Below are 24,883 nucleotides of genomic sequence, written 5' to 3'. Positions count from 1 at the left end.
AGACTTCTGAGGGTGCAGCTGCTGAAGAGGATCCCCCAAGAAATGAATCATTCTGCTGCAAGAGGGATTTTTTCTGTACTCTGCTCTATGGAATGCACTCTCTGCTACCTGTACCCCCCTCTCTCCCCAAAAAGATACCACAGAGTTCCATTTTGTGTCCATCCGCTAAAGCAGGGATGAAAAGTTGTACATTTCCCTACATATCCTCCCCCAGCGCCCCAGTACAGCATGCTCAGGGAGGTTTATCTTGTACAGCAGGATGCTACTTCCACCTCTCCCCGTAAGAAAACTTGTTTGAAAAGACCACACAGAGTCCTGTTAATGTCGTAATTCATTTATGCAGATGGTCATTGCACAATGTCAGCAGTGGTTCCCACATTCCCCCACTGAGGGCCTGATCCTGGCCCGTCCCTAGGCATCTGTCCCTCTGTTGACCCATTTTGTGGCCCCCGGCTCAGAGCTGGGTGACTCTTTTCTGGCAGACCCACTGACAGACCCAGCTGCAGTTATCAGAGATGATCCTGTCTCCTCTCAGCACCCCACATCTTCTGCCTCCATCCCAGGGGCTCAGCTGGAACCTGGGATGCAGGTGGGAATGTGTGAGCATGTGCCTTGGCATAAGGGTCACTTGGGTGATGGGGATGCCTGCACCCCAAGACCCCAAAGTGCTCACCGGCTCTGGTCCAGGTGGGAGCCATTCAGCCAAACCCAGCCCTTCCCAGCGGAGGGCATGGAGAGGCCAATCCAGTAGTAGCGGGTGGGATTCTGAAGGATTTTATTTAGGAAATCCTGTACCAGAAGAGAGGGCAGGTGGTAATGCTGATGTGTCATTGATCACCATCCCCAAACAGGCTCCAGCCTGTCCCCACGCAGACCCATCGCAGGATGGAGCCCCACTGGTGTCCCCCACACTCTGACACCAGCAAAGGTGTTGCAGAGGTTTGGGCACAGGGCTGGGTGCTGACCCCAGATTTCTGGGCAAGGCTTCAGCCCTCCTCAGGTACCACCAGCCCCAGGACCCGTCCCACATCCCTGATGTCATCGGTCCCTTTACCAACTCATCCTGGTCTCCCGGCATCAGCAGCTCAGCCCCCCGTTTCACACAGTCCTCTTGGCTCTCGCTCCAAGAGCTGCTCTCATCAGCAGCCCAGTAGCATTTGGTCCTGTGCAGCATCCAGCCCGAGGGGCAGATCTTGCACCCCTCACCCTCTGCAGATGGACATACGGACACTGCCACACTAAGGCACCCAGGGTGGAGATAATGCCAGAAGGATGCTCATGACTTATTTGGGTGGGTAAGGGGTCCCAACGAGGGGATGCCAAGAGGGGTGGGTCACCTTGCAGGGGGCACAGGCTCTTCCTCAGCTCCAGGCAGACGCCATGCTGATCACCACAACTGTGTCTCCATGAGGTGTTTATGCATTCCACAGTCCCCTTGGGCTGTCCCATCTCTGCCACCAGCCAAGACACTGGGAGAGACAGATCCTCAGCCTGGTTTGGGGGGTACCCTGTGTGTCCCACCCCCTCCTAAAATAAAGCAAAACCCATGGGGGCCAACTCACCACAGCCGATGAGGGACAGGGACAGAGCGGCTGTCAGGGCCCTGAGGAGACAGTGGGGACGTCGGGTGGCTGATGCAGGGACATGCGTCCACTGTGGGGCAAAACCCTCCCGGGGCTCTGGCAGGCCACATGCTGCAGAAAGGAATAGGGGTGCCAAAAAAGAGGTGGAGTTCAAGAGCATCTGTCAATCCCCCTCCATCCCCAGAGAGCCCCAAGCAGGGTGGACGGGGGGGGTGACCACTCTGAATCCCTGCAGCCCCCCCCCTGCACAAGGGGGTGACCCCAGGAATGGACCAGCAGCAACAGGAGCTGAGTGTCCCCCCAAAAAATCCCTCTGTTTCCACTTTTGGGGTCACACACCTGAAGAAAAGCCCCACCAGACCCTCCTCCCACACTCCAGGCCTCAGGCTGCCTTGAGCAGCCCTCGGAGAAACAAATTGCATCACCCTGCTTCTCCCATCATGCCTGTCATCAACCCCTGCCATATTTCCTCTCTCTTCCACCAATTTGGAGGGGGGGGACACACCAACAGACACAACTCCCCATTACCTGCATCCTGGAGGGGACCTGAGCTCCCTGCAGCCCCCCACTTCCTCCTTTGATCTAAGACCATGTAACCGTCCTCGTCCTCCATGTCACGGAAGAATCAGGAAGGCACAGGGCTGGGGACATGGAGGAGGGGACAGGAAACCAAACCACTGATGACCACACAGGGCTTTCGCTGTCAAGGTGTGAACTGTCAGCAGGGCCAGAGCTTCCTGCCACTATTGCAGCTAAATAGCCCCAAAGTTGCCAGGGAGAGCAGCCCCAACACCCGGTAAAGGCTACAAGGGTGCTTTTCCTCTAGAGAAAGGAAAATCAGGGTGCAGGGCTGCTGCCTACAGGGGAAAGGAGAAATTAGAAAAATCTGTCTTTCCCCACAAAAAAAACAACAACACAGTGGACAGGAAAAACATAAATACGTACATCTTTGCAGAGCTTGTTAACCAGCTTTTCATACTGAGAGGTCAGTGCCTGTGATTGCACAAGCCATGGATGTGGTGAATGATGGACACATCAGGAACTTCCCCACTTCTCCTAATTGGCAGCTATTTCATTAGCCTAATTAAGCACTATTGAATTACTGCTGGCACTACCCCCTTTCTTTCATCCTCTGCCAGACAACGGCAAGCAACTGCACTCAGTGCACTGCAAGACCGCCCATTTCCTTCCAGAATCTAATGGTAAAACATGGGGAAACATGGAGAAAACAGCACCAAAAATCCACTTTGCTGAACAGAGGAGGGGAAAAGGAGACATGAGGGGACAAGAGAAGATCCCCTCCATGTGCTCCAATATCCCAAAAGTGGGGGCAGGAAGGGAAAGAACAGGGCTGCCTTCAGCCGGCAACTTCTGGAACAGATGAGACAACCATGAAAAGTTACCATGTTTTAAGAAAAAAAATAGTAGAAAAATAGCAACAAGGTCTGCCCTGGTCATCTGTGCCACACAAAGTCCACTTCACACTCTGGCAAAGGGCCAGGGACCTCAGCCAGGCTCTCTGTACCCATCTCATCTGGCAGCAGCACCTTCAGCTTCATCACCATGGTGCAAAAGCAGATAGAGGTGAATCGTTAGAAAAGTAAGATGAGTGCTGGGGTGTTCCCAGGAGAAAGAAAACAATTCTGTGCTTGAGGCCCCAGTCCACACGGCCACATGTCAGCGTTCTGCAGCACCCTCCTGCAGGTTCCTCACCATCAGACCTGGCAGTGAGATGTTGCTGAGGCCAGCAGCACCACAGACCTGCAGTTGAGGGAAGAAGATCCCCTGCCACTCTGTGCTGCTGGAAGAGGCGAAGCTGTGTAGTTCCTAACATGGACAAGGTGCTTTCTCCACCCACTTCTGCCAATTGGCTCCCATCAGAGACCGGTCCTTGCTGCAGAGACAATGCCTGGGCTCTGCGCAGCTCAGACTCCAGAGATTATGGTTGTTCAGCCAGAAACAAGACTCTTGGCCCTGCAATGAGATCCTGCAGGAATAAGCAAAGACACTGCTTGTACCCTCAAGGGAGCAGCTGTCCCCTCAGGCACCTGAGGTCCTTTCTCCCCATCAACTATTTGACATCAGAGCTTGAGCCTTGCTGCAGAGATAATGATGGGTCTGGAAACAGTTTGAACTCCAGAGATTACGGTAATTCAGCAAGAAACAAGACTCTCAGCCCTTCAAAGTGATCCTGCAAGAATAAGCAATGACACTGTCAGTACCCTTAGGGAAGCAGATCTCCCCATAAGCACCTAGAGGGGACAAGGGCTGCCTGCAAGAGACAGTCCCTGCAACCACATCCCACCAGGCCCCTGTCCGTCCCACCACAGGACGGTCTCCCCACTGCCCTGGTTTGCAACAGGACTCACGCGTGGTTGAAGCTGCTGCCGTCCACCCATCCTGTCTGTGCAGACCAGCCCAGTAGTCAGTGTTGCCCCTGAGGAGTGATAGAAACTCCTGGAGAGGAAAGAGAGAAGCCAACAGTCAGGAGCTGCTGCTGCCCCAGAAAGTCCCTGTCCCAGCCCCATGCGAGGTCCCAGGATGGCAGCAGCTCCCACCCAACGGCTGCTCCACCAAGCTCCAGAGCTTCTGCACGAGCTCCCCAGCATGGCCAGACACGCTGGTCCTGCTCTGCTGGAGCTCTGCTGGGCTTGGGTTCCACCGAGCTCTGTGAGGAAGGAGACGCGCTCACTGGAGCTGCTGGAGCACAAGCCCTGGGTTGCTGCTGGTGTTATTCACAGCAACAACTTGCTGCCAGGTATGGCCTGAATAGCCAAACCAAACATGAGTCGGGACTCGCTGGAATTTCAGGCCATGTACTCTGAACTCATTTCGCTCTTGCTGCTGAGTGACAGGGGATGGAGCTTGCAGGCGGGTACCAGGAAATACTGTCAGCAGAGACTGCAAAAATCTAATAACAGTAAACAAGCTGCCTGGAGGACAGAGAAAGGGCATCCCATAAGAAAACAAGAAGCCTCCATACCCAGAACTACCACTGGACCAAAAGTTGCCGGGGTATCATGTGAAGAGCAGGTGCACAGACTGTGAGGGTTGAAAAGCCCAAGCCTCTTTTGTCTTGGGGTCTCTCCCCTTGAGAGGCACCCAGTCCAGGCTGTTTCTTTGCTGTACCTTTCAATTTATTTCTTTGTCTTTTGATTAAATTTGCTTTTAAGCATAGGCATCTGAGACTATGCTACAGGAAATCTAGGGTCAAGAACGTTTATTTAACAAAACTGTGATGTTACTTACGACTAACTTCCCTGCTAACGATTACTAATCATCTAAACCTTGCAAAGCCACACGCTTTCTTTATTATTGTTGCTGCTTGTCTGTTGACCCCGGTGTCCCTGGCTTCTGCCTTGCTGTAATCAATTCTCAACAATGCTGGCAGTGTTCCAAAGCCACGTCAGAGAAGCAGATGCTGGGGTTGTCCAAAGGGATCCTTTATCCCTCACATGCAGCTCCAAGCTCCCAAGAAGCCAAATCTTTATTTTTTAGGGCCGCCCTCCCAATTTGTTTTCTTTAATACTAAAACCTCAAATAAAATTTCACCACCTCAACTGCGTTGCAACGTAGAATGTGAAACAATACAGCTTCATAAAGTTAAGGAGGGTTTAAAAGCAAGCGCTTCGCTCCGATTGGCTGCCTCCACCGTCACTCCTGATTCTTGCGCTCTGAATGGCCAGACCTCTGAATGGCCAGACCGCTGGTCGGGCTGTGAGACAGTAAGGACAGTAGCATGCTGCTATCTCTAAGGGCGGAGGTCCGGGAGCAACCCAGGTAGGGACCTCCGTTCGGTCACTCGGGGGAGAGGGTGAGGGGAGCTGTGGTGAGGAGAGCCTGGCGGGCTCCCCGTGTCGCCCCTTTCTCTGGGGCCCGGGAAGGAGCAGCTGCTCGTGGGTTCCCGCTGTCCCCTCAGCAGGGGTTGGTGTGTCCAGGCTCGGAAGGGGGAGCCTGTTTCCCAGCAGCTGTGGCTAATTCTCCTTTCTCTGTCGGACAGAAGGGATCTTGTAGAGATTTTCTTCTCTTTGGCCTTTCTCCAGCTTCCCAGTGCCGGAGCTGCTGAGGGGCTCCAGCCCGTAGCCCCGTAGGAGTCAGCGCACATGGTGTGGGTGACTCACTGGCAGCGGCTTCCTGGGCTTTCCCAGCCGCGCTTGGGCTCGGTCTGTTGGGCTCCTCCGTTCCCGCTGGCCCCGGGGCTCGGTCGGTGGATTCCCGGGCGGGACTGCGCCTGCCTGGGTTTTCCCGGGCAGTAGAACCTACTGCTTCAGGACCCCCAACTCCACAAGCCTCTCATCTCTCTCGGGGCGGGGGGGGGGAAGGGAGACGTTAGGGGAGGAGCCCTTTCTGTTTTTCCTACAAGGCAGCGCCCTGTTGTCCAAAGACAAACAATTATTATTATGTAAGCGCTTCAGAGCCCGTGCTGGAAGTGCTTGCCAGGGCAGGAGCTGCAGGCACAAGCCCACGGGAGCAACTCTGGCGTTCACAGTCCTTGGCCAAGCTGTGCCAGCTCTGCAGTCCTCTTTGCCAGCAGCTGGTGGTTTGCTGTTGTTGGTATTTGCATGGACAGGGCAGGGAGCTTGTGCTCCGATAGGTGCAAGTTTTGGTTTCCGACGTGATCTGTGAGGCCAGGGCTATGCCAGATAAATGGGGGAAGAAATATTAGTTGTAGGTGTGTTTCAGTTCCTCCTAGATCTGCTTTGCTCCCTCCCATGCCCTGACTTCAGTCTTTCTCCTAAGTACCCCACAGCACCTTTGCTCAGGCCTCCTTCATCCCATTCCCCCCGTTTCCAGCCCCTTGGTGTCTCGAAAGGTTCAAGGTGTTATTCCCAGCTTGGGGTGCTGGGGCTGGTGGTGATGGGATGAGTGGAGGAGGGTTCAGCAGATGTTTTGGGGGACCCTGGACACCCTTATTCCTGTGCCTGGGACCCTGCTGGAGGTGAAGCAGGAGGGGTGAGTGGTGGGAAGGTTGATGCTCCCAGCCAGCAAGTGCCTCATGGCCAGTCTGGGCAGGGTATGTGCAGGGTGGTGGGGAGGGTGCTGAGGGCCAAGGGCTGATCCCTGATCTCACTGACCCTCTGTTTGTGTCCGCAGGTGCTGGGAACTGGCCGCGGTGTCACAGGCAGAGCAGGAACAGGGCAGGGTTGTGCTGGCAACACCTTTCCAAGCCTGCATATCACTGCAGGGACACAGCTGACCTTGTAAGTCAGTTGTGACAGCTGTCAGGCAGCAGAATTAAACATCCTGATCTACTGCATCATCATCAAGTTCAAGTTCTCTGCAATCTCCCAATACAAAGGTAACAGCTGTGGTCATAAAACTGCATTCAGGCTTGGCTGGAAACAGGCTGTGGCAGTGGATATGATGCCTTGAACACAAGGTCATACTTGTGAAAAGCAAAGAGATTTACTCTCTCATTTGCCTTTGGGACAAGGGGTGAAGAACAAAGTCTGTGACAGTGACAGTGTCAGTAATGTGGAGCAGCCCCTGGGTCATCAGTATGGAGGGGCTGTCCTGTCCCACTCAGTGGGGTGAGGGCAAGCTTAGCTTTTAAATACTCTGTGTGGTACCTGGGAGTAATGACAATTACTTGAGAGGTTCATTTAAATAATGATTTTACTTAAAACTCAGTGGAATTACAGTGAATAGTGGCTTGGCAAAAGTCTGTAACTATATCACAAAACTTAACAAGATTTCTATGACAATACTCACAATGGTGTTACCTTTATGTGCCCAGAATAAAGTTAGAGAGAGAAAGAAAAAGAGAGATGGATATCAGAAGAAAGATTTCACCACTCCAAAGGTTGGTCAATCAAGCAACGCTGACTCTCTCTCTAGTTCTCAGGGTAGTGGGTGTGATGCAATGCAACACAACGCAACCAGTGTCCCAGTGGCAGGGTTTAAATACTTTAGTCCATTTGAATGCGAGATAGGAGAGACTGGCTCATGTCCTCCCTCTGCTCGCTTCTCATGCTAGTTAAAGAGATTGCTCCTGAAGTGAGGTAGTTGGTCCTCTAGGAGTAGCTGGTGATTTGTAATTCCTGCTAGCCTGTCGTAACTGCTGTATGACCCTGCTTTTGTGCAGGCATGGTTAATGCCTTTATCTCAAAGGTCGGTGCCTTCGTCTTGCAAAGAATACGGTTGGGCCTTAAGGAAGTGATACCGTCCTGCCTCCGCAGAACTTCTCTCTTCCTTCTAGAAGTTGCAAAAACAATTGTTTAAGGCATAACAAGGTGCATAGTATGTCCATCACACCACCCTGTGACTTAAACACTTGTTTTGCCTTGTTGATTGTAGTCGTCTTTGCATTCAACCATTTTCTCCACCCAGTGGCTTAAACAGACGTCTTGGCTTCTTCTTGGAGGTCATTTTCTAGGGTTGTGATTCTTACGTAGCAAACAGAAAGTGTAAAGAGAGAAGAACTGCAAGACAGAGATTGGGGGAGCAAAGTACCTCCCACCGCTTGAGGAACCTGAATATCCGTAAGTCTATGGGATCTGATAAGGTGCATCCCAGAGTCCTGAGGGAATTGGCTGATGTAGTTGCCAAGCCACTCTCCATGATATGTGAGAAGTCACAGCAGTTGGGTGAAGTTCCTGATGACTGGAAAAAGGGAGGTATTGCACCCATTTTTAAAAAGGGTAGAAAGGAGGACTCTGGGAACTACTGACCTGTCAGCCCCACCTCTGTGCCTGAGAAGATCATGGAACAGATCTTCCTAGAAGCTGTGCTGTGGCACATGGAGGACAGGGAGGTGATTCAGGAAAGCCAGCATGGCTTCACTAAGGGCAAGTCCTGCCTGACCAACCCAGTGGCCTTCTACAATGGAGTAACTATGTCAGTGGACAAAGGAAGGGCTGCATATGTCCTCTATCTGGACTTCTGTAAAGCCTTTGACATGGTCTGCCACAACATCCTTCTCTAAGTTGGAGAGGTATGGATTTGATGGATGGACTGTTCAATGGATGAGGAATTGGCTGGGTGGTCTCATCCAGAGAATAGCAGTCAATGACACAGTGTCCGGATGGACATTGTAACAAGTGCTGTCCTGCGGCGATTAGCTCTGAGAAGACCACTCAAAGGGGGTCTTTGGTGGGAACCCCTTTTCGTTGTTTGGCCAGATGTGACTGTGGGCATTACAACGTAGTCCAGAAGCTTCTCAGCTAGTCTGGGCACCTCCTTTCTTAAGGACCCTGTCAATTGACTGAGGGTTCTACCCCTCCTGACCCATCAGTTGGTAAATGTGAAACTGACTGACAACACCTTGGTACCATTCTAGGTGTATATATGTGGGGACAGGCACAGTGGGGCACAGAAGGTGCTAAAGAGCCATCAACCTCCTCATTGAAAGCTCCAGATTTCAGGGGCTTGTGCAACTGCCACACAATCCATTCCGTGACCACACTCATCTGACAAACTACTTTGGAGTGGTGCTGCAGTCACCTCCTGCCTCCAAAGTCAAAAGGGGGCGTTCTGTCAGTGAGTTTGAATGCCCACTGTGGATCATCATACCTTATATGTCATTTTCTTGTTGCAAATCAACCTACAGTAGAACAGAATAATACAACAATTACAAATATTGGAGAAAGCTGGTCAGTTATCCTAATAAGGAAAACAAATGCATGGAAAGATTTATTTTACCAGTTAGTAATCTATACAATTCTGATATGCTAATACTTCTAATTTACAAGCTCAAGACATCTTCTATGGTTACTTTAGATACCTTACGCATTAAGACCCAGAATGGAAACAAAAGCCAAATTACTCTGAACTACATCTTCATTCCCCCATCACTGATAAAACAGACAGAACTTCTCTGACAAACAATTGTTAAAAGGTTTTGCTGTAACTTTTTAGCTGTCCCCGGGTAACATCACTGGCCTCCTTCTTTGGTCTCTTCTGTTTCTTCATTACCCTGTGCTGCAGGGACAGGCGCTGCATCTCTGGTACTGGGTCCTGCATCGTGTTTATCGAGCTCGTAGAAAGATTTAACATATTTCGCAGGAAGCCACTTTGGTCCTTTTGGAGGAAGAACACAAGCATACCCCTTCCCCCAGGTGATGAGTTCTACAGGCCCTTGCCACTGACTGTTGTGCAGGGGATCCTGGTATAAAACCTTTGGTATATGCTGCATTGTCTAATTGTTCTTGAGCTGTCATATTCCCCCCCTTTTTTGTTTTAATAACATCTGTTTCAGTGTGGAATGTGCTCATTCAATGATAGCCTGTCCAGTGGGAGAATGTGGAATACCTGTGACATGTGAAACACTCCATTGCTGTAAAAAATATTGTGTGGATCTAGCAGTATATCCAGGACCATTGTCAGTTTTAATCTGTTGTGGCACTCCCAGAATAGAAAAACAGCAGGTCCAGTGACGCTGAACATCTCTGCTTTTCTCACTTCTATGTGCAGGTGCACAAAGCATACCTGAAAAAGTATCTGTAGAAACAGGTACATATTTCAAACGGCCAAAAGATGAAACGTGTAACATCAGACTGCCAAATGGCATTAGCTGAGAGCCCGCGAGGGTTAACTCCAAGGGAGGGCGAGCTTGTAATCACACCTTGACATTCCGGGCAAGAGCGTACTATGTCTCTCGCTTGCTTGAGAGTGAGACCAAACATCTTTTTTAAGGCAGCAGCATTCTGATGGAAGAAAGCATGTGAAGCCCTGGCAGACTGGAAGTGGACTGTAGTTACAGTATAAGAATCCGCAACTGCATTACCTTCACTTATGGGACCTGGTAAAGTTGTATGAGAGCGTATATGAGTAACAAACAGTGGGTGTTTGCAAAGCTGTAATGCAGTTTGCAATGATACATACATATCAAAGAGCTGCTGGTGTGACATTTCTTTAAGAAAAGCGGAGGGGATGCACTGTAGGACCTTGACTATGTACTGAGAATCACAAACCAAATTTAGAGGCTCCTCCCTAAAAAGCTCTAAGGCATGCAAAACTCCGCCAAGTTCGGCTAGTTGGGTTGAACCTTCAACAATTTTAACAGAATGATGCCAATCGTTATCTTCACGACAGACCACTACAGCTTTATGAGACTTCCCTGAACCATCAACAAAAACTGTGTGAGCATTTGGGATACGACCAAATACAAGTACGGTCTGTGTTCTGATATCAAAGACATGCGGATTCTGCAGCAATTTACATTTAGGCATTCCGAAAGCTATGCTGCTAAGAAAATCAGCTAGCGCAATTTGCAAGGACATAGATTGCAAATAAAAAAAATAAAAATCTGATTTCATGAAAGGTACATGTATGACAGATGGATCACAGCCCACTAAAGCCTGGATCCATTCTCTGCATTTTTTTATCAGAGAAACAATCAATTCCAGGGGCTGAGTAATAGTTTTATGGAAAGAACTGGGCAAAAAAATCTACTCCAAGTATATCAGTCTGTTTGCATTCTCATCATGCTGTCCCACAATAGCCACAGGTTGTTTCTGTGTTGTAGCTACAAATAGGCAAATCTGCAAATCCAACCAAATGTGGTCAGCCTGTAAGTTTGTAATTTCGTGTGCTGCCAGCTTTAATTCTCTCTGTGCCTGTGGAGTTAAAGTGTGAGGAGATGTTAAATCCAAATCTCCCTTTAGCAAATTAAACAGATGCTGGAGTTCATGGTTAGAAACTCCAAGCATGGGTCGTACCCAGTTATTTGTACCCATCAATTTCTGTAAATCATTCAGTGTCTTAATGTCATTATTAATTGTCAAAGGCTGGGGTCTGATCATAGTTTCTGTTAAAATCCAGCCCAAGTATTTCCAAGGAGGCACAGTCTGCACTTTTTCCTGTGCAACTTGTAAGCCATGAAGTTTCAGAGCTTGAAGTAAGTGTGTTACCGCCCCCTGGAGATAATCAAATTGTTCAGCACAAACTAAAATGTTGTCCATGTGATGATATATTATAGGCTCTGTAAATACCTCACGTGTAGGGTGCAGAGCGGTACTCACAACAAGCTGGCAAATTTTGGGGCTATTCATCATACCCTGAGGTAAAACCGTCCACTGAAAATGCTGCATAGGCTGAGCATTGTTAATGCCGGGAACTGAGAAAGCAAAATACTGACAATCGTCAGGATGTAGTGGAATGGTAAAAAATCAGTCCTTTAAATCAATGATCTGTAGTGTCCAATTACTAGGCAGCATAGTGGGATTTGGGACACCAGGTTGTAAGGCTCCCATAGATTGCATTACTGCATTAATTGCATGTAAATCTTGTAGCAAACGCCATTTCCCTGATTTTTTCAGGATAACAAAAATTGGAGTATTCCATGGACTTGTGGGAGGTACTATGTGTCCTGCCTGCAGCTGTTCTTGAACTAGTGAATGAGTCTGGAGCAATTTTTCCCTTTTCAAGGGCCACTGGTCAACCCAAAACGGCCTATCTGACAACCAAGTAAGTTTGAGCAGGGGTTTTAGATCAGCGACCCTTAAGGTAAATTTGTGTCTGCAGTGGTTAAAGTAACATGCCATTGCTGTAGCAAATCCCTACCACAAAGGTTGATAACAGTCTGTACAATATGCGGCTGAATCCAAGCTGAAACTCTATCTGGGCCAACAACCTGCAATACCCGAGCACTTCTCATAGGTGTTTGACTTCCTCCAATTCCAACAATTGTGGCCATAGCTACTTCCAGGGGCCAGTTTTCTGGGCATTGTTGTTTAGAAATGATAGAAACATCAGCATCAGTATCCACTAGCCCTGTATAAGGTCTGCCCTGAATTGAAACAGTAAGCACAGGTTGCTGCATAGTAATCTCCTGGGACCACAATACTTGTGGTTGGCCAGAACGCCCAAAACCAGAATCACCTCATCCAGCTGTAGCTGAGGGACCCAGTACAGCAAAAGCAACAGTTGTGCAGTTCTCTGATTAGCTAGAATTTTGCAGGGAATCCGAGTCGCTGTGACCATGATTTTAATCTCTCTGAGACAGTCTGCGTCAGTTATACCAGTAAGGACAAATATACCCTGTACACTAACACTAGAGCATCCAACAATCAATCAAAAAAATCTATTAGGTAAAGGTCTCCATACAGAGGTAACTACTGTATATGCCCGGGAGTCTGTAATTAACAATTCTGTTGCAGTTGCCAAATCCAACCTGGCACTGCCTGCTGTTGCAGGGGCAAGATCATAGACTGTGCGCCGGATTGCGATACTGTTGCTGCTCTGGGGGAGAGATTGTTCTGCGGCTGGGAAGTTGGATTCTGAACCCTCTTGGATTGCGGGGCACCGGGTTTCGCGCCCCTCTTGCCATTTCCTGGCAGGGGTTTCCCTGATCTATGAAACTGAGATTTGCAAGAATTACTCCAGTGATATCCTTTCTGACAGCGGGGGCACAACCACGGTGAGCATTCTCTTGGTGTTTTATAGCGCTTTTGAGGACAGTTTTGACTGACATGACCCTCATTACCGCAAATAAAGCACTTAAGACTCGCTTGATTTATGCTGAGCTGAGACAATGCGGCTGCTAATACCGAAGCCCGAAATGTCTCAGTCCCTATATTCTGACAAGCCTTAATGTATTGCATGATATCAGTGGCTTTACCGTTCACTGACAACAAAGCAGCCTGGCAGTCAGAGTTAGCATTGTCATATGCCAGTTGCAGCAGTATAACTTTTGCTGCATCTTCATTTTCAACCTGTCTTGCTATAGCGGTTTGCATTCTGTCAACAAAGCTTATATAAGACTCTGCGGTCCTTGTCTTATCGTTGCAAACGAGCTTACGTGCTGCCCTGCCTCTGGGATCTGACGCCACGCTGTAATAGCAATGCAAGTTGCCTGCTCAAAAACTTGCCGCGGAAGCCCAGCCTGTGCCTGTGGAGTGATATACTGCCCAGTTCCTAGCAACATATCCTGATTTATCCCTGCTCCTGATGACAAATTTTCCAGGACCTGTTCAATCACAAGATCTCAATACTCTAATTGCCACACAGAATATTGCGTTGGTGTCAAAATTGTTTTAGCAAGCAATTTCCAATCCCATGGAGTTATTATGTACGTGGCACCAATACCTTCAACGACCCCCATTGTAAAAGAACTATGTAATCCATTCTCTTGCACAGATTTTTTTAGCTCCTTAACCATTGTATAAGGTATTGCATCATGTTCTGGTGGTTGTTGTGGTTTGTAAATAACTGGGAAGGTGAAAGAAAAATAGCCGTGCTCCATAGCCTTTTCAGGCATTTTTGCATCACCCCTTTGTGTTCTGCTGTCTTAGTCATGAAGGGGGGGTTACTGGGTGCTGTATAAGCATCATTAAAATCAGGCAAAGGAGGTGCTGAGGGCAAAGTTTAAGACTTCTGACCCAGCTCTTCACAAGTTCCTGCCGTATCTTTACATGGCTGTGATGGCATTAATGATGGATACAGAACTGACTCTTTTTCGAGATCTACAGAGCCTGACTCAAAAGGATTAGTGCTGTCAAGACTCAAATCATTAGCAACCTGTTTATTTGTGTTTTTCTGGTCATCCTCCCCATTTGCCATTGCATTATGTGCTCTGCCGACTGCAACTGCGATAGCGCAGACTACACAAATCTCCAAGTAATATGCAAACTATCGGGAACTGCAAAACCTGAATTCTTTTGTGTGTGTAGATGTTCTCCGACCTGTTTCCAAATTTTTCTGTCAAACGTCCCCTCACTTGGAAACCAAGCACAATTCTCTCTCTCCCATACCAGGAGCGAAGCTACCTGCTTCTCAGAAATACGATACGCAAAGAACGTAATATCTGCAGCAAAGCCTGCAAATACAATTTCTGTTCCTGATGAGCGGTTTGCCCCATACTAACGCAATTCTGCAGCTCTCTCATTCAACAAGGACTGCTTGTCCCTATGTATACCGTAAGGATTAATGTAGCTAGAAATAAAATTTACTCACCCGTCGGATTGTGTGGTCGCCGCCAAACACACTGCTTGACGAAGAGCCTCTAGGGGTCACACAATCACATGGGGCACCATGTGCGGTGATTAGGAACGACGCATACTGGGACGCAGACAGAGATTCACACAGAGACAGAGATCTTGTTCTGAAAAAAAGCACAGAGCCTGGCCAAGCAGAGAGCTGGCCTAGGCCGATTTCTCTATTCACCGTTGACAATTTATAGGATTTACAGGTACGGGCCTGAACTAAGATGTTTACATAAGATGTTTTTCCACTAATTGTTATTAAAAACACACTAAGCTCATGTGATGTTTGTCTCACTAGTTTTTCCACTCATTCACAGACCAGGCCCAAGGACATTCACACATCCCATGCACTTGGGGGCGGTTATCCAACCCAAGATACCATTCTCACGCGTCTGGGCTAAAACTCTTTATAATTATGAGAAACATACTTCAACACAATATGTCCAAGGCCCTTTATATTTTATTATGATCTGATTGTGTTAGTATTATTTCTTTGACCGTCTAGATGGTCATGTTAGTATTGATCTTCCTTTATCATCCAGGTGGCTGGGACTGCACATCTTGCTTTCCCACATTTTTACTTTCCAACACTGTCCCTCACAGGTCTGTACTGGGACCAGTGCTACGTAATATCTTCATCAATGATGTAGACAGAGGGACTGAGTGAACCCTGAGCAAGTCTGCGGATGACACCAAGCTGAGTGGCACAGTTGACATGTCTGAGGGACAGGATGCTATCCAGAGGGACCTGGACAAGCTCGAGAAGTGGGCCCATGTGAATCTCATGAGGTTCAATTTGACCAAGTGCAAGGTCCTGCACCTGTGTTGGGGCAACTCCTGGTATGAATACAGGCTGGGGGATGAAGGGATTGAGAGCAGCCCTGTGGAGAAGCACTTGGGGGTACTGATGGATGAAAGATTGGACATGAGCCAACAATATGGGCTTGTGGTCTAGAAGGCCAGTCATGTCTTGGGCTGCGTCAAAAGGAGTGTGACCAGCACGTCGAGGGAGGTGATTCTGCCCCTCTGCTCTGGAGCCCTCAGCACAGGAAGGACATGGACCTGTTGGAGAGGGGCCAGAAGAGATCACAAAATGATCAGAGGGCTGGAAGTTCTCTCCTATGAGGACAGGCTGTGAGAGTTGAGGTTATTCAGCCTAGAGAAGAAAAGGGTCCAGGGAGACCTTACTGTGGCCTTTCAGTACTTAAAAGGGACCTGTAAGAAAGATGGGGACAGACTTTTTAGCAGGGCCATTGCAATAGGACAAGGGGTAATGGTTTTAAACTAAATGGTTTTAAACTAAAAGAGATTCAGGCCGGACATGAGGAAGACATTTTTTACAATGTGGGTAGTGAAACACTGGCCCAGGTTGCCCAGAGAGGTGGTAGATGCCCCATCCCTGGAGACATTCAAGGCCAGGCTGGATGGGGCTCTGAGCAACCTGATCTAGTTGAAGATGTCCCTGCTCATGGCAGGGAGGTTGGACTAGATGACCTTTGAATGTGCCTTCCAACCCAAACTGTTCTTATTCTATCATTGTAAGAGGTAGAGGAAATTGAGTAATCATACACTTAGCAATGGCTATGCCTACCATCGAAAGCACTAATCCAATTAACAGGTTTATTCCAATTTGCACTAACCATTTTCCACACCCAGTGAGTCCTAAAGAATGCAAAAGAGAGGTAAACCAGGATCTGGGTGAGAGTTCCTCAACCCACTTTGTTGACTGGAGCAATTGGAATAGTTTAGAAATCTGGTCAGCAATGTCTTTCATCTTGACACAAGCTTCTTCTATAGAGGCAGTGGCATTATGCATAGTAATACAACATTCTCCCTCAATTAGATTCAATATTTTGCAAACTCCATTTTCTTTACATGATATCATATCTTCAGGGCTTCAAAATAGGGTTTACTTGTGACCACATCCATTGAATGTCAGATAAATCCCTTTGTTCTGATACTAGTCTGTGGGGAAGTTATGTACACCATGGGTAAATTATATTCAAATAATGAGCCTCATAATGGACTGCTTAAGAGGATGGAAAAAGGCATCAAAAGGAAAAATGGAACTAAGCAAGGTATAGTTGTCTCCCTGGAGGACTGACACATTTTGGAACACAATGGCTCATGAAGCCCCAATTTGGGATATCTCAAAGGTAGAATTTAATTGTGGGTGGGAGGTGTTAATCCTTCTTTCCTCAAAATTGTCCCTCAAAATATACACAATGAAATAGGTGCCATTTAGTCCCAGGATAATGTTCGGGACTTCATACCGAAAAAAGGTGTCATGATAACCCTCTGTTAGTAGAGAGTCTGCTCTCTACTGAATGGAGCCCATTGTACCATCCTTCAGGTCCCAGTCCCACTTGGCGGGCAAATGAACATAGGGAATCCCTGAAGTCTGATTTTGTTGGTAGATCAAGAGTTCCATTCAGTGGGGTAACAAAATAATCTCATCCATTGCTCGTACATATTCCCTGATCGGTGTGCTTCCAAACTCTCATAAATCCCTGAATCAATTTCCATGCAAGGTTTGGAGAATTATTGTTTCCACTCTTTCCTCTCCTTGATTGGTAGAGGGGAAAAGGTAGGAAACCACCCAGAACCAAAACCAAGATGACATATACATCCTAAAAGTATGATCAAACTAACAGTCAAAGCCACAAAGTGGAGGCTTAAAACTAAACATGTGCCCTGATAAAGCATACACTTTTGACAGACAAAGATAAATTTCTTTCCCCTTCCCCCTGCAAGGAAATAAAAAGGAAAAACACGATCCTTCATCAAACTGGCTTTAAGAAGAGGGAACAATCCACCTAGTATTGATTTTATGCTCCCTGCCACAGGCATCAGTGGCCACCCAGGTATACTTACTGAAAAGGGGTGTTTGGTACCAGGGGGACTTGTTCCACATTGGGGAGTTCAACCAGGACTGGTTGTCCAGGATAATGGAGGAGATTTATGAGGTCTCTAGTTTCTTTCACCCCAGGAAGTATAGATGGAGACTTTGAGGAAAATGCAGTAATTCGTGGACATCTGTTAACTCCCCAGCTGTTGTTTATTTTGGTCATAGCTTCTGAGAGTTGCACAGACCATCCAGGATCACGGGGTTTCAGAAAACATTTTAACAGACCATTTGTTCTTTCTACTATCCTGTTTGCTTGGGGATAGTGAGGGGTATAAAACATCTGCTGTATTCCCTCAGTTTTTGCTCACTCCTGGACCACCCTGGCAGTGCAGGGGCTGCTGTTATATGATTGAATTGATTTGGGTTTTGATAAGAAACTAAACCACAGTTTCAACTTTTACACTGTATTTTCCCTGGTTGCCCATGTCACTGCTCTAGCCTGGACAAATCCTGATACTGCTTCCACCCCAACAAGCACGTATCGTTTCCCTTCTGATCTCTAAAAGGTCCTATGTAACCAGCCTGCCAGGTTTCCCGTAGTACTTTCCCATCCCACAGGTGGAGCAGAGGATCTCGCAAAGGTGTTTCCCTATTCTAATATGTCATAGGAATCAGGCAAAAATTGCTGTGCTACATAGTCCTTGGGTAACGGGCCATCCTCTACTCCCAGCTTCAAGAAAGTCTCTGAGCCCTGAGTGACCATGCTTAATGTGCACCCATTCTAGTAGGTGCTCCCATTTCTCCTCTTCCCCCTCTGTTGCCAGCATAGCCAAGCGGGTGAGTGAGTCTACTTGGCTAGTCCAGATGTGTGCTGGATGATTTCAACCCATGGCTGATACTTTAAATCAGTTGTGACAGCTGTCAGGCAACAGAATTAAATATTCCTATTGCATCGCTATGATGTTCTCTGCAGTCTCACAATATGAAGATAACAGCTGTGTTCATAAAACTGTGTCCAAGTGTGTGAATCAATGCAGGCACATCGCAAGAAGAGCCAGAGACCATGAATGTATTTGCAAAGAGCAAGTTTTATTTTAGTAACCTCTCTACCAGGGGATCTCTGAAGCAGCACTTAAGCTACTGGGCAGAGGTGACACAAGTGGTGACGCAGCCGCTGCAGAGTTCAGCCCTGGTAGAAGAGAGTTATTTCAAGGCTTCAAGCAGGTGCAGCCTCTGCTTTCTCACAAAGCAGGAGTCTCAGGTATAGTGATAGGTGCCTTAGAGTTTCTCACAGGCCTATGTTATCTAAAACACAGGTTCTACTTGTCAAGCACACAAGGTCAGTAAAACAATTAGTGTGATGTATGTGCCTTTTCTACACCACAGCTAAAGTCGCTTGAGCGTATTTACAATTAACCTCCTTGCCATTCTTGTGCAATTCCCATATACCAAGGTTGGCTGGAAACAGGCTTTGGGGGCGGATAAGATGTCTTGGACACAAGATTGTGCTTGTGACAAGCACAGAGATTCCCCATCTCATTTGCCTTTGGGACAAGGGGAGAAGAACAGAGTCTGTGACAATGATGGGAACACGGAGGAATGCCTGGATCCCCAGTACAGAGGGGCATCCCTGAAGCCAGAGCTGCCTGGGAAGAGAATGAGCAGAAGACTTCTGAGTAAGTGCAGGGCCACCCCTGTGGCCTGTTGGAAGGGCACAGTGTCCCTGTGGGAGTGTCACCCCATGAGGACTGGGTTTGTCAAGAGTGAGGCTTCTTCCAGCTGTTGGGGGGGCATAAAACAGGCTGGAGGGTCCCTTCTGCCTTCCCTGGGTAGCTGGTGTTGGGGGTGGTGGGGATGTGAGGGCCAAGTCCGTTCTGGGAGAGCACGGTTCCTCACTGCTGGTGTTTTTTTCCTCCTCCAGGTAAGTGGTGCAGACACCATCCAGTGTATGTCGTGGTGCTGGCTGTGCTTGTGGCTTTGGTCCTGGCTTTGATAGCGACTGTTGCTGTGCTGTCAGGTAAGGGAGCAGCAGCTGCCTCTGTGCGGCCCCTCAGCACAGAGCCGTGTGCACCAGGCTGGATGTGGCCCCTTCCTCTCCAGGCTGGGGCAGGTGTTGGTGTGTGAGGCCAAGGCTGCTGGGGTCAGACCCTCAGGCTGGCTGTTCCCCTACCCTGTCCAGAGTTGCTGGGGAGGGGCAGGGACACCCCCAGCTGTGCCCTGGGGCAGGCTGTTAACCCTGGGGTGTCTGGTCCCTGTGGGTCCCTGGCAGCAAATGGGGGATCCCTGTGGGGGGAGTTTGGGACTGCCCCCTTCCCTGCCCCATGGAGCTGTGTTCCCTGGTCCCTGTGGAGCATAGTCCTCTGACCTTCTCCCCTTCCCTCTCCAGCAGGAAGAGATGGAGCGAGTGCAGCTGCGGTGCTGGGCTGTCCTGACGACTGGGTTGGGTACCGCAATGTCTGCTACTACCTCTCAAGAGAGGAGGGGAGCTGGGAGTGGAGCCAGGAGCAGTGCTCCTCACTGGGGGCTTCACTGGCTGTGATCAATAGGGATTGGGAAATGGTGAGTGAGGGGCTACTGTGGCAATGTGGGGGGTCTGGGTTGGGTGCAGACCTCAGGGTTGGTGCTGGGAGATTGGAGGTGCTTCTAGGGACAGAGATGCAGTTCTGGCCTGTGGCTTCAGAGAGGGGGAGGCACAGGGTACAGTGTGGAGCCCAGGGTGTGTGGCCTCCCACATGGAGCTCAGTGGGGCTGGGTGCAGGGACACTCTGGGGCAGCTGCAGCTCCTGACTGTTGGCTTCTCTCTTTCCAGGATTTTCTCTTGCGCCTCAAGGGCAACATTGATTACTGGGTTGGGCTGCACAGACAGGATGGGCGCCTGGAGTGGGTGGACGGCAGCAGCTTCAACCACACGTGAGTCCCGTTGTGAACCAGGGTCACAAGGAGACCGTCCTGTGGTGGGACGGGCAGGGGCCTGGTGGGACCAGGCTACAGGGACTGTCCCTTGCAGGCAGCCCTTGTTCCCTCCAGGCATTTGAGGGGACAGCCACTCTCTTGAGGCTACCAGCACTGTCTTTGTTTCTTATTGCAGGTTCCTGGTTTACTACCAAGGTGCATGTGTATTTTTGACTGGCAATACTGTTGTGAGTTCAAGCTGCTTGCAGCACCGGCCATATCTCTGCCGGAAGCCCAGAGCTCTGATGTGAAAGATATAATGGAGAAAGGACCTTTTGTATGCTGGGAACTCCACAGCTTCACCTCTTTCAGCAGCAGAGTGGCCTAGGGTTCTTCTTGCTTCAGCTGCAGGTCTATGGTGCTGGTGGTCTCAGCACAGTAGGATATACTGCAGTCCCTGGATACTGGGACTGGGGGAGGTTAAGTAAGCCACTAACAGAAGCTAGAAGTAGAGCCTATACATTAGAGTCCAGAAAAACAGGACTTTCCAAGCTATCAAAGAAGCTTTAGCTTTTGCTCCAGCAATGTGGTTGCTGAATAACTCCAAGCCTTCTGAAATATTTATGCATAAGAGCAAAGGAGTAGCCAGTGGAGTCCTTACATGGCTGTCCTTTGACTTATTACTCAACAGGATCCTGTAGCAGCAGGGAATAAGTCTGGTGTTGAAGTAACAGCAGCAGAAATCATAAAAAGAAGCAGTGTGGGGGACTACGGTGAGTCCATGGATTCCCTGACAGAGGATATGGGAACAGAGATTGACCTTGAAGATATTAAGATGTACCCGTGAGAAAGAAGGGAGTAAAAGAGTAACATTGACGATAGCAAAATTAGCCAATGATATGCAACCTGTAACCAAAAGCAAAAGGACACATGAGCTGGTAAAGACTGTATGTCAAGGTTTGATTGCAGGGTGACAATAAACCGTGGCAGATGTTTTGTTAATCCCCTCTTCCTTCCCACCCCTTGCTTTTAGCCCCGCCTCTTCCCACTAAGGACAGGCGATTGGAAGGCAAGAGAAGGACAGAGAGAAAGAGTTGGGAAAAATTAAAAATGCTTTACTAATGCTACTAATAGAATAGAGAAAATAATACAAAATATACAAAACCAGTCTTGAAAGTCCTGGCAGAGATCAGCACTGCTCCAGCAGCATCAGAGCCTGCACCCAGAAGTCCTGGACTGGATTTTGCAGCGAGCTGGAACTGGATTCAGTCTGTCACTAGGCCTCAGTTCACAGGGATGACTCACAGGGTTCTCTCCAGATGTAGGTGATGCAGAATGCAAATCCCACTCTCTCCCCCTCCCTCCTTCGATATGGAAGGAGTAGGTACACCTCCCTCTCTCTCTGCTACTTGAGGCTAACAGCTTCTTTTGTTTGGCCCCAGAGCACCCTGGCCAGGGCGGTTAGGAGAAGGGAGTGCCGAGGCGCCAGGGAGCCGCTGAGCACCCGCAGCCGGTGTGGGGGATATTTGGAGGCTTCAGAGGCACCCCACAGCCAGGGTGGGGGTGCAGAGAAGCTTCTGGAATGCCTACAGTCAGATCTGATCAGGCTATAAAACGGGATTCTCGTTGAGACTCCGCCCTCTTTGTCGCGGATCTCTTGGAGTTACGAGCCAGATGCTGCCGCCGAGAGCCCCCCCGGGATGGAGACTCCGCTTGCCTTGCCGCCACATGTGTGAGTAAAATTTCTCGTCGCAGGGTTGTGAGTGTATCTACTTTCCGTGCACATTTGCACGTGTACTTTCCGTGCTCCATACGAGCACGTATAAAATTAATCCTCGCATAATCACAGGTGTATTTTCCTCCTGTGCTTCCACATAAGCACGTGTAACTTTCTGTGCACATTTGCACGTGTACTTTCCGTGCTCCATACGAGCATGTATAAAATTAATCCTCGCATAATCACAGGTGTATTTTCCTCCCGTGCTTCCACATAAGCACGTGTAACTCTCCGTGCACATTTGCATGCGTATTTTCTGTGCTCAATACGAGCACATGTATAAATTATTTCCTCGCATAATCGTGAGTGTATTTTCCTCCACATAAGCACGTGTAATATTCTGTGCACCTTTGCACATGTATTTCTCCTGGCAGGATTGCGAGTGTAGTATAAATTTACCCTCGCAGGATTGCGAGTGTACACTTTCCGTACTCAATACGAGTACATGTATCCCTTTAAAATAATCCCACACGGTGTCCAGGCAAGTGTGTACTCTTCCCGGGCTCAGGGGCGGCTCCGGCATTGTTTTTGGTGAAGCAATGTGTATGGACACTGTGGACCTCCTGTTGTATTAGTTGCTGCCCCTTAATAATTTTCCTCAACTGATATCTGAACCTGTATTCAAGTCACTTTTGGAGTGCTAAAACCCTCTTTCTCACTGGTTTAATGAAAGTTGTTTTGGACCCTGTTGTCCCTTAAACTAACCTCGGGGTGCCTCCGTGACAGTCGGCCATAGGGAAAAGGGACGGGATCCTCGTGATCTCCCACTTTTATATGAAGTATCATGTGAATGGGATGGAATACCTAGTTGGTCAGTTTTGGTCACCTATTCAGTTCACTGCTTACCCCTCTCGCGGGACGTGCATCCGTATCAGTGACCTTGCATTCCATTGCTATGTCTACCAAAACATGTATCTAGTTTTCAGAAAAGTGCAGTTAGTAAGAAGACTTTAGCTGAAAGGAAAATTCACTAAAAGAGAAACTTGTTTTTAACAAAACCAGGAGACTATATAAAAAGTCGTTTGTAGCAATAAATGGAGACTGAACTGTTAATGACATGGCACTTGTTGCTAGAGACCTTGAGATCATTAAAAGAGCAACAGGAACAGGCAGAGACAGTGGAAGGGGGTGACTTCCCTGGGCTAGATTTGGAAGAAAAAACGAAAACGTGCACTGTTCCGAACCCGCCCTGTTACTAATGATTCTTCAGCACCATTGAAGTCCACATTATCTGATGACTCAGATGAGGATGAGGGTTCACAGCATTCTCTTGAAAAGTTAAAACGGGAAGAAAAGGAGTGTGTGTACCTGTTGCCCCGAGATCAGATAAAAACCGTGAAAGACTCAAGCAAAATTAGATCTATGCAATGTAACAGCTATAGATCATTTAGGATGAAATTATGGGGATTCGTTGAAAGGGGCAGGTATCCCCCAACTCTTGGAAGAGACACTAATTGCCACACCACAATTACAGGCAAGATTAGTTTCTGAAATCCTGAGGCAGTCAGCAGACCTTGCATATCAAGCTGTGATAAAGGTGCCTGAAACTGACAAAGCAGCCAAATAATTTACAATTATTAATCAGCATCCCAATGAGAATTACACGCAGTTTATTGACCATCCTCAAGAGGCCATCAATAAGGAGGTTGAAAACTTAGAAGCTAAGGAAGCACTAGTGTTGAAATTAGCAGTAGAGAATGCTAATGTTTGCTATCAACGTGTTATCTGTGAGTTTTACGGTACATATTATGTGCTTCTGTGTATTGGGTCTCTGAAAATCAAGCAGCTTGTCAGGAATGTGAGTTAATTGTTTTACTGGTTGTAGTTACAGTTGTTTCTTCATGGTATTGATTAAGTGCAGGAGGGCGCCCCACTTATCAGATGGGGTCGGAAATTACTGTTTTCAGTCGTGTTCCTAAGAAATTGCTATTGGGAGGAGTTTTAGGACATAATAAAACACTTGGATATATGAAGAAAGAGAATCTTGTGAAATACTGTAATCAGTGGTGGCTGCTGGATAAGTTAGATGATTGGGATGATTCTATTCCAATACTGAGGTGCATTGTGACTGTGCTAAGGTAGTGTTCCAGTCTGTCTATCTATGGGAAGATCTATGGGATTAACCTCTAGAGAACTTGGATCTAACCCTTTTCATCAATAGATCTTCATTCTGCATGAATGGAAAATTACACACGGGCTATGCAGTGAGAAACTTGAAAGTACATGAAGCAGAATCTCTACAACCCTTGGTGAGTGCCCAAGGGGCTGAATTAGGAAGAGCAGTCTAGTGGGGAAGTAATCAGCAGGTAACGATTTACACTTTTCATATGCCTTCAGAGTGCGTCATGCAACAGGTGTGCTATAGAAAGAACAAGGATTCCTTACCTCAGGGAAGAAAAAATATTTCTAGTGAGACTGAAAACCGAATGTTGTTTGAAGCTATTCAGCCTTCAAGGGAAATTGCTGTAGTACACTGTCCAGCTCATACCAAAGGATCCAGCAAAACTGAAAGGAGTAATCAGCAGATAGAGCTGCAAAAGCTGCCACATGCCAGAGTATATACAAGTGTGTCTAGACATGAGAAATATTTTTTTTTACAATGAGGGTGGTAAAATACTGGCCCAGGTTCCCCAGAAGAGTGATAGGTGCCCCATCCCTGGAAACATTCCAAGCCAGGCTGGACAGGGCTTTTAGCAACCTGGTGTAGTTGGAGATGTCCCTGCTCATTGCAGGGGGGTTGGACTAGATGAGCCTGGACCAAAAGGTGTGTGTGGACAGCACATGAATGGTGTGTGAAGAGTGGGGGCACAGCAGAGACTGTGAGGGCTGAAAAGCCCAAGCCACTTTTGTCTTGGGGTCC

General features: G+C 48.2%; 2 protein-coding genes across 5 annotated transcripts; one reads left to right on the top strand and one right to left on the bottom strand.

Annotated features, from left to right (window-relative positions):
• Nucleotides 1-307: 307 nt before the first annotated feature.
• Nucleotides 308-4,046, bottom strand: LOC309440152 (killer cell lectin-like receptor subfamily B member 1C; the record flags this gene model as incomplete). 2 transcript variants are annotated; one of them, XM_082053556.1, is made up of 7 exons in its annotated part: nucleotides 3,953-4,046; nucleotides 3,345-3,774; nucleotides 2,112-2,224; nucleotides 1,563-1,694; nucleotides 1,338-1,469; nucleotides 1,055-1,209; nucleotides 670-789 (listed from the first exon to the last, which is right to left on the bottom strand). In XM_082053556.1, exons 3-7 carry the CDS (start codon nucleotides 2,194-2,196, stop codon nucleotides 670-672), a joined length of 624 nt encoding a protein of 207 aa, XP_081909682.1. In that variant the 5' UTR covers nucleotides 2,197-2,224; nucleotides 3,345-3,774; nucleotides 3,953-4,046. The 2 variants fall into 2 exon arrangements, with proteins under 2 accessions (XP_081909681.1, XP_081909682.1); XM_082053555.1 differs by lacking the exons at nucleotides 3,345-3,774; nucleotides 3,953-4,046 and adding an exon at nucleotides 308-578 and having other exon boundaries at nucleotides 674-789; nucleotides 2,112-2,413.
• Nucleotides 4,047-9,332: 5,286 nt separating this feature from the next.
• On the top strand, nucleotides 9,333-21,068 carry LOC309442316 (early activation antigen CD69-like). 3 transcript variants are annotated; one of them, XM_082058075.1, is made up of 8 exons: nucleotides 9,333-11,990; nucleotides 12,719-12,942; nucleotides 18,808-19,030; nucleotides 19,276-19,371; nucleotides 19,741-19,913; nucleotides 20,164-20,264; nucleotides 20,443-20,462; nucleotides 20,938-21,032. In XM_082058075.1, the coding sequence occupies exons 3-8, from the start codon at nucleotides 18,841-18,843 to the stop codon at nucleotides 20,958-20,960; spliced, it is 603 nt and encodes a 200-aa protein (XP_081914201.1). In that variant the 5' UTR covers nucleotides 9,333-11,990; nucleotides 12,719-12,942; nucleotides 18,808-18,840; the 3' UTR covers nucleotides 20,961-21,032. The 3 variants fall into 3 exon arrangements, with proteins under 3 accessions (XP_081914201.1, XP_081914202.1, XP_081914200.1); XM_082058076.1 differs by lacking the exon at nucleotides 20,443-20,462 and having other exon boundaries at nucleotides 20,938-21,068; XM_082058074.1 differs by lacking the exon at nucleotides 20,938-21,032 and having other exon boundaries at nucleotides 20,443-20,579.
• The last annotated feature ends 3,815 nt before the right edge of the window (nucleotides 21,069-24,883 follow it).

This window comes from Streptopelia decaocto (assembly GCF_964273445.1).
Source record: "Streptopelia decaocto genome assembly, chromosome: 1".
NCBI classification, from domain to species: domain Eukaryota; kingdom Metazoa; phylum Chordata; class Aves; order Columbiformes; family Columbidae; genus Streptopelia; species Streptopelia decaocto.
Note: the sequence above shows the minus strand (reverse complement) of the source record. Positions and strands in the feature narration are given on the sequence as shown.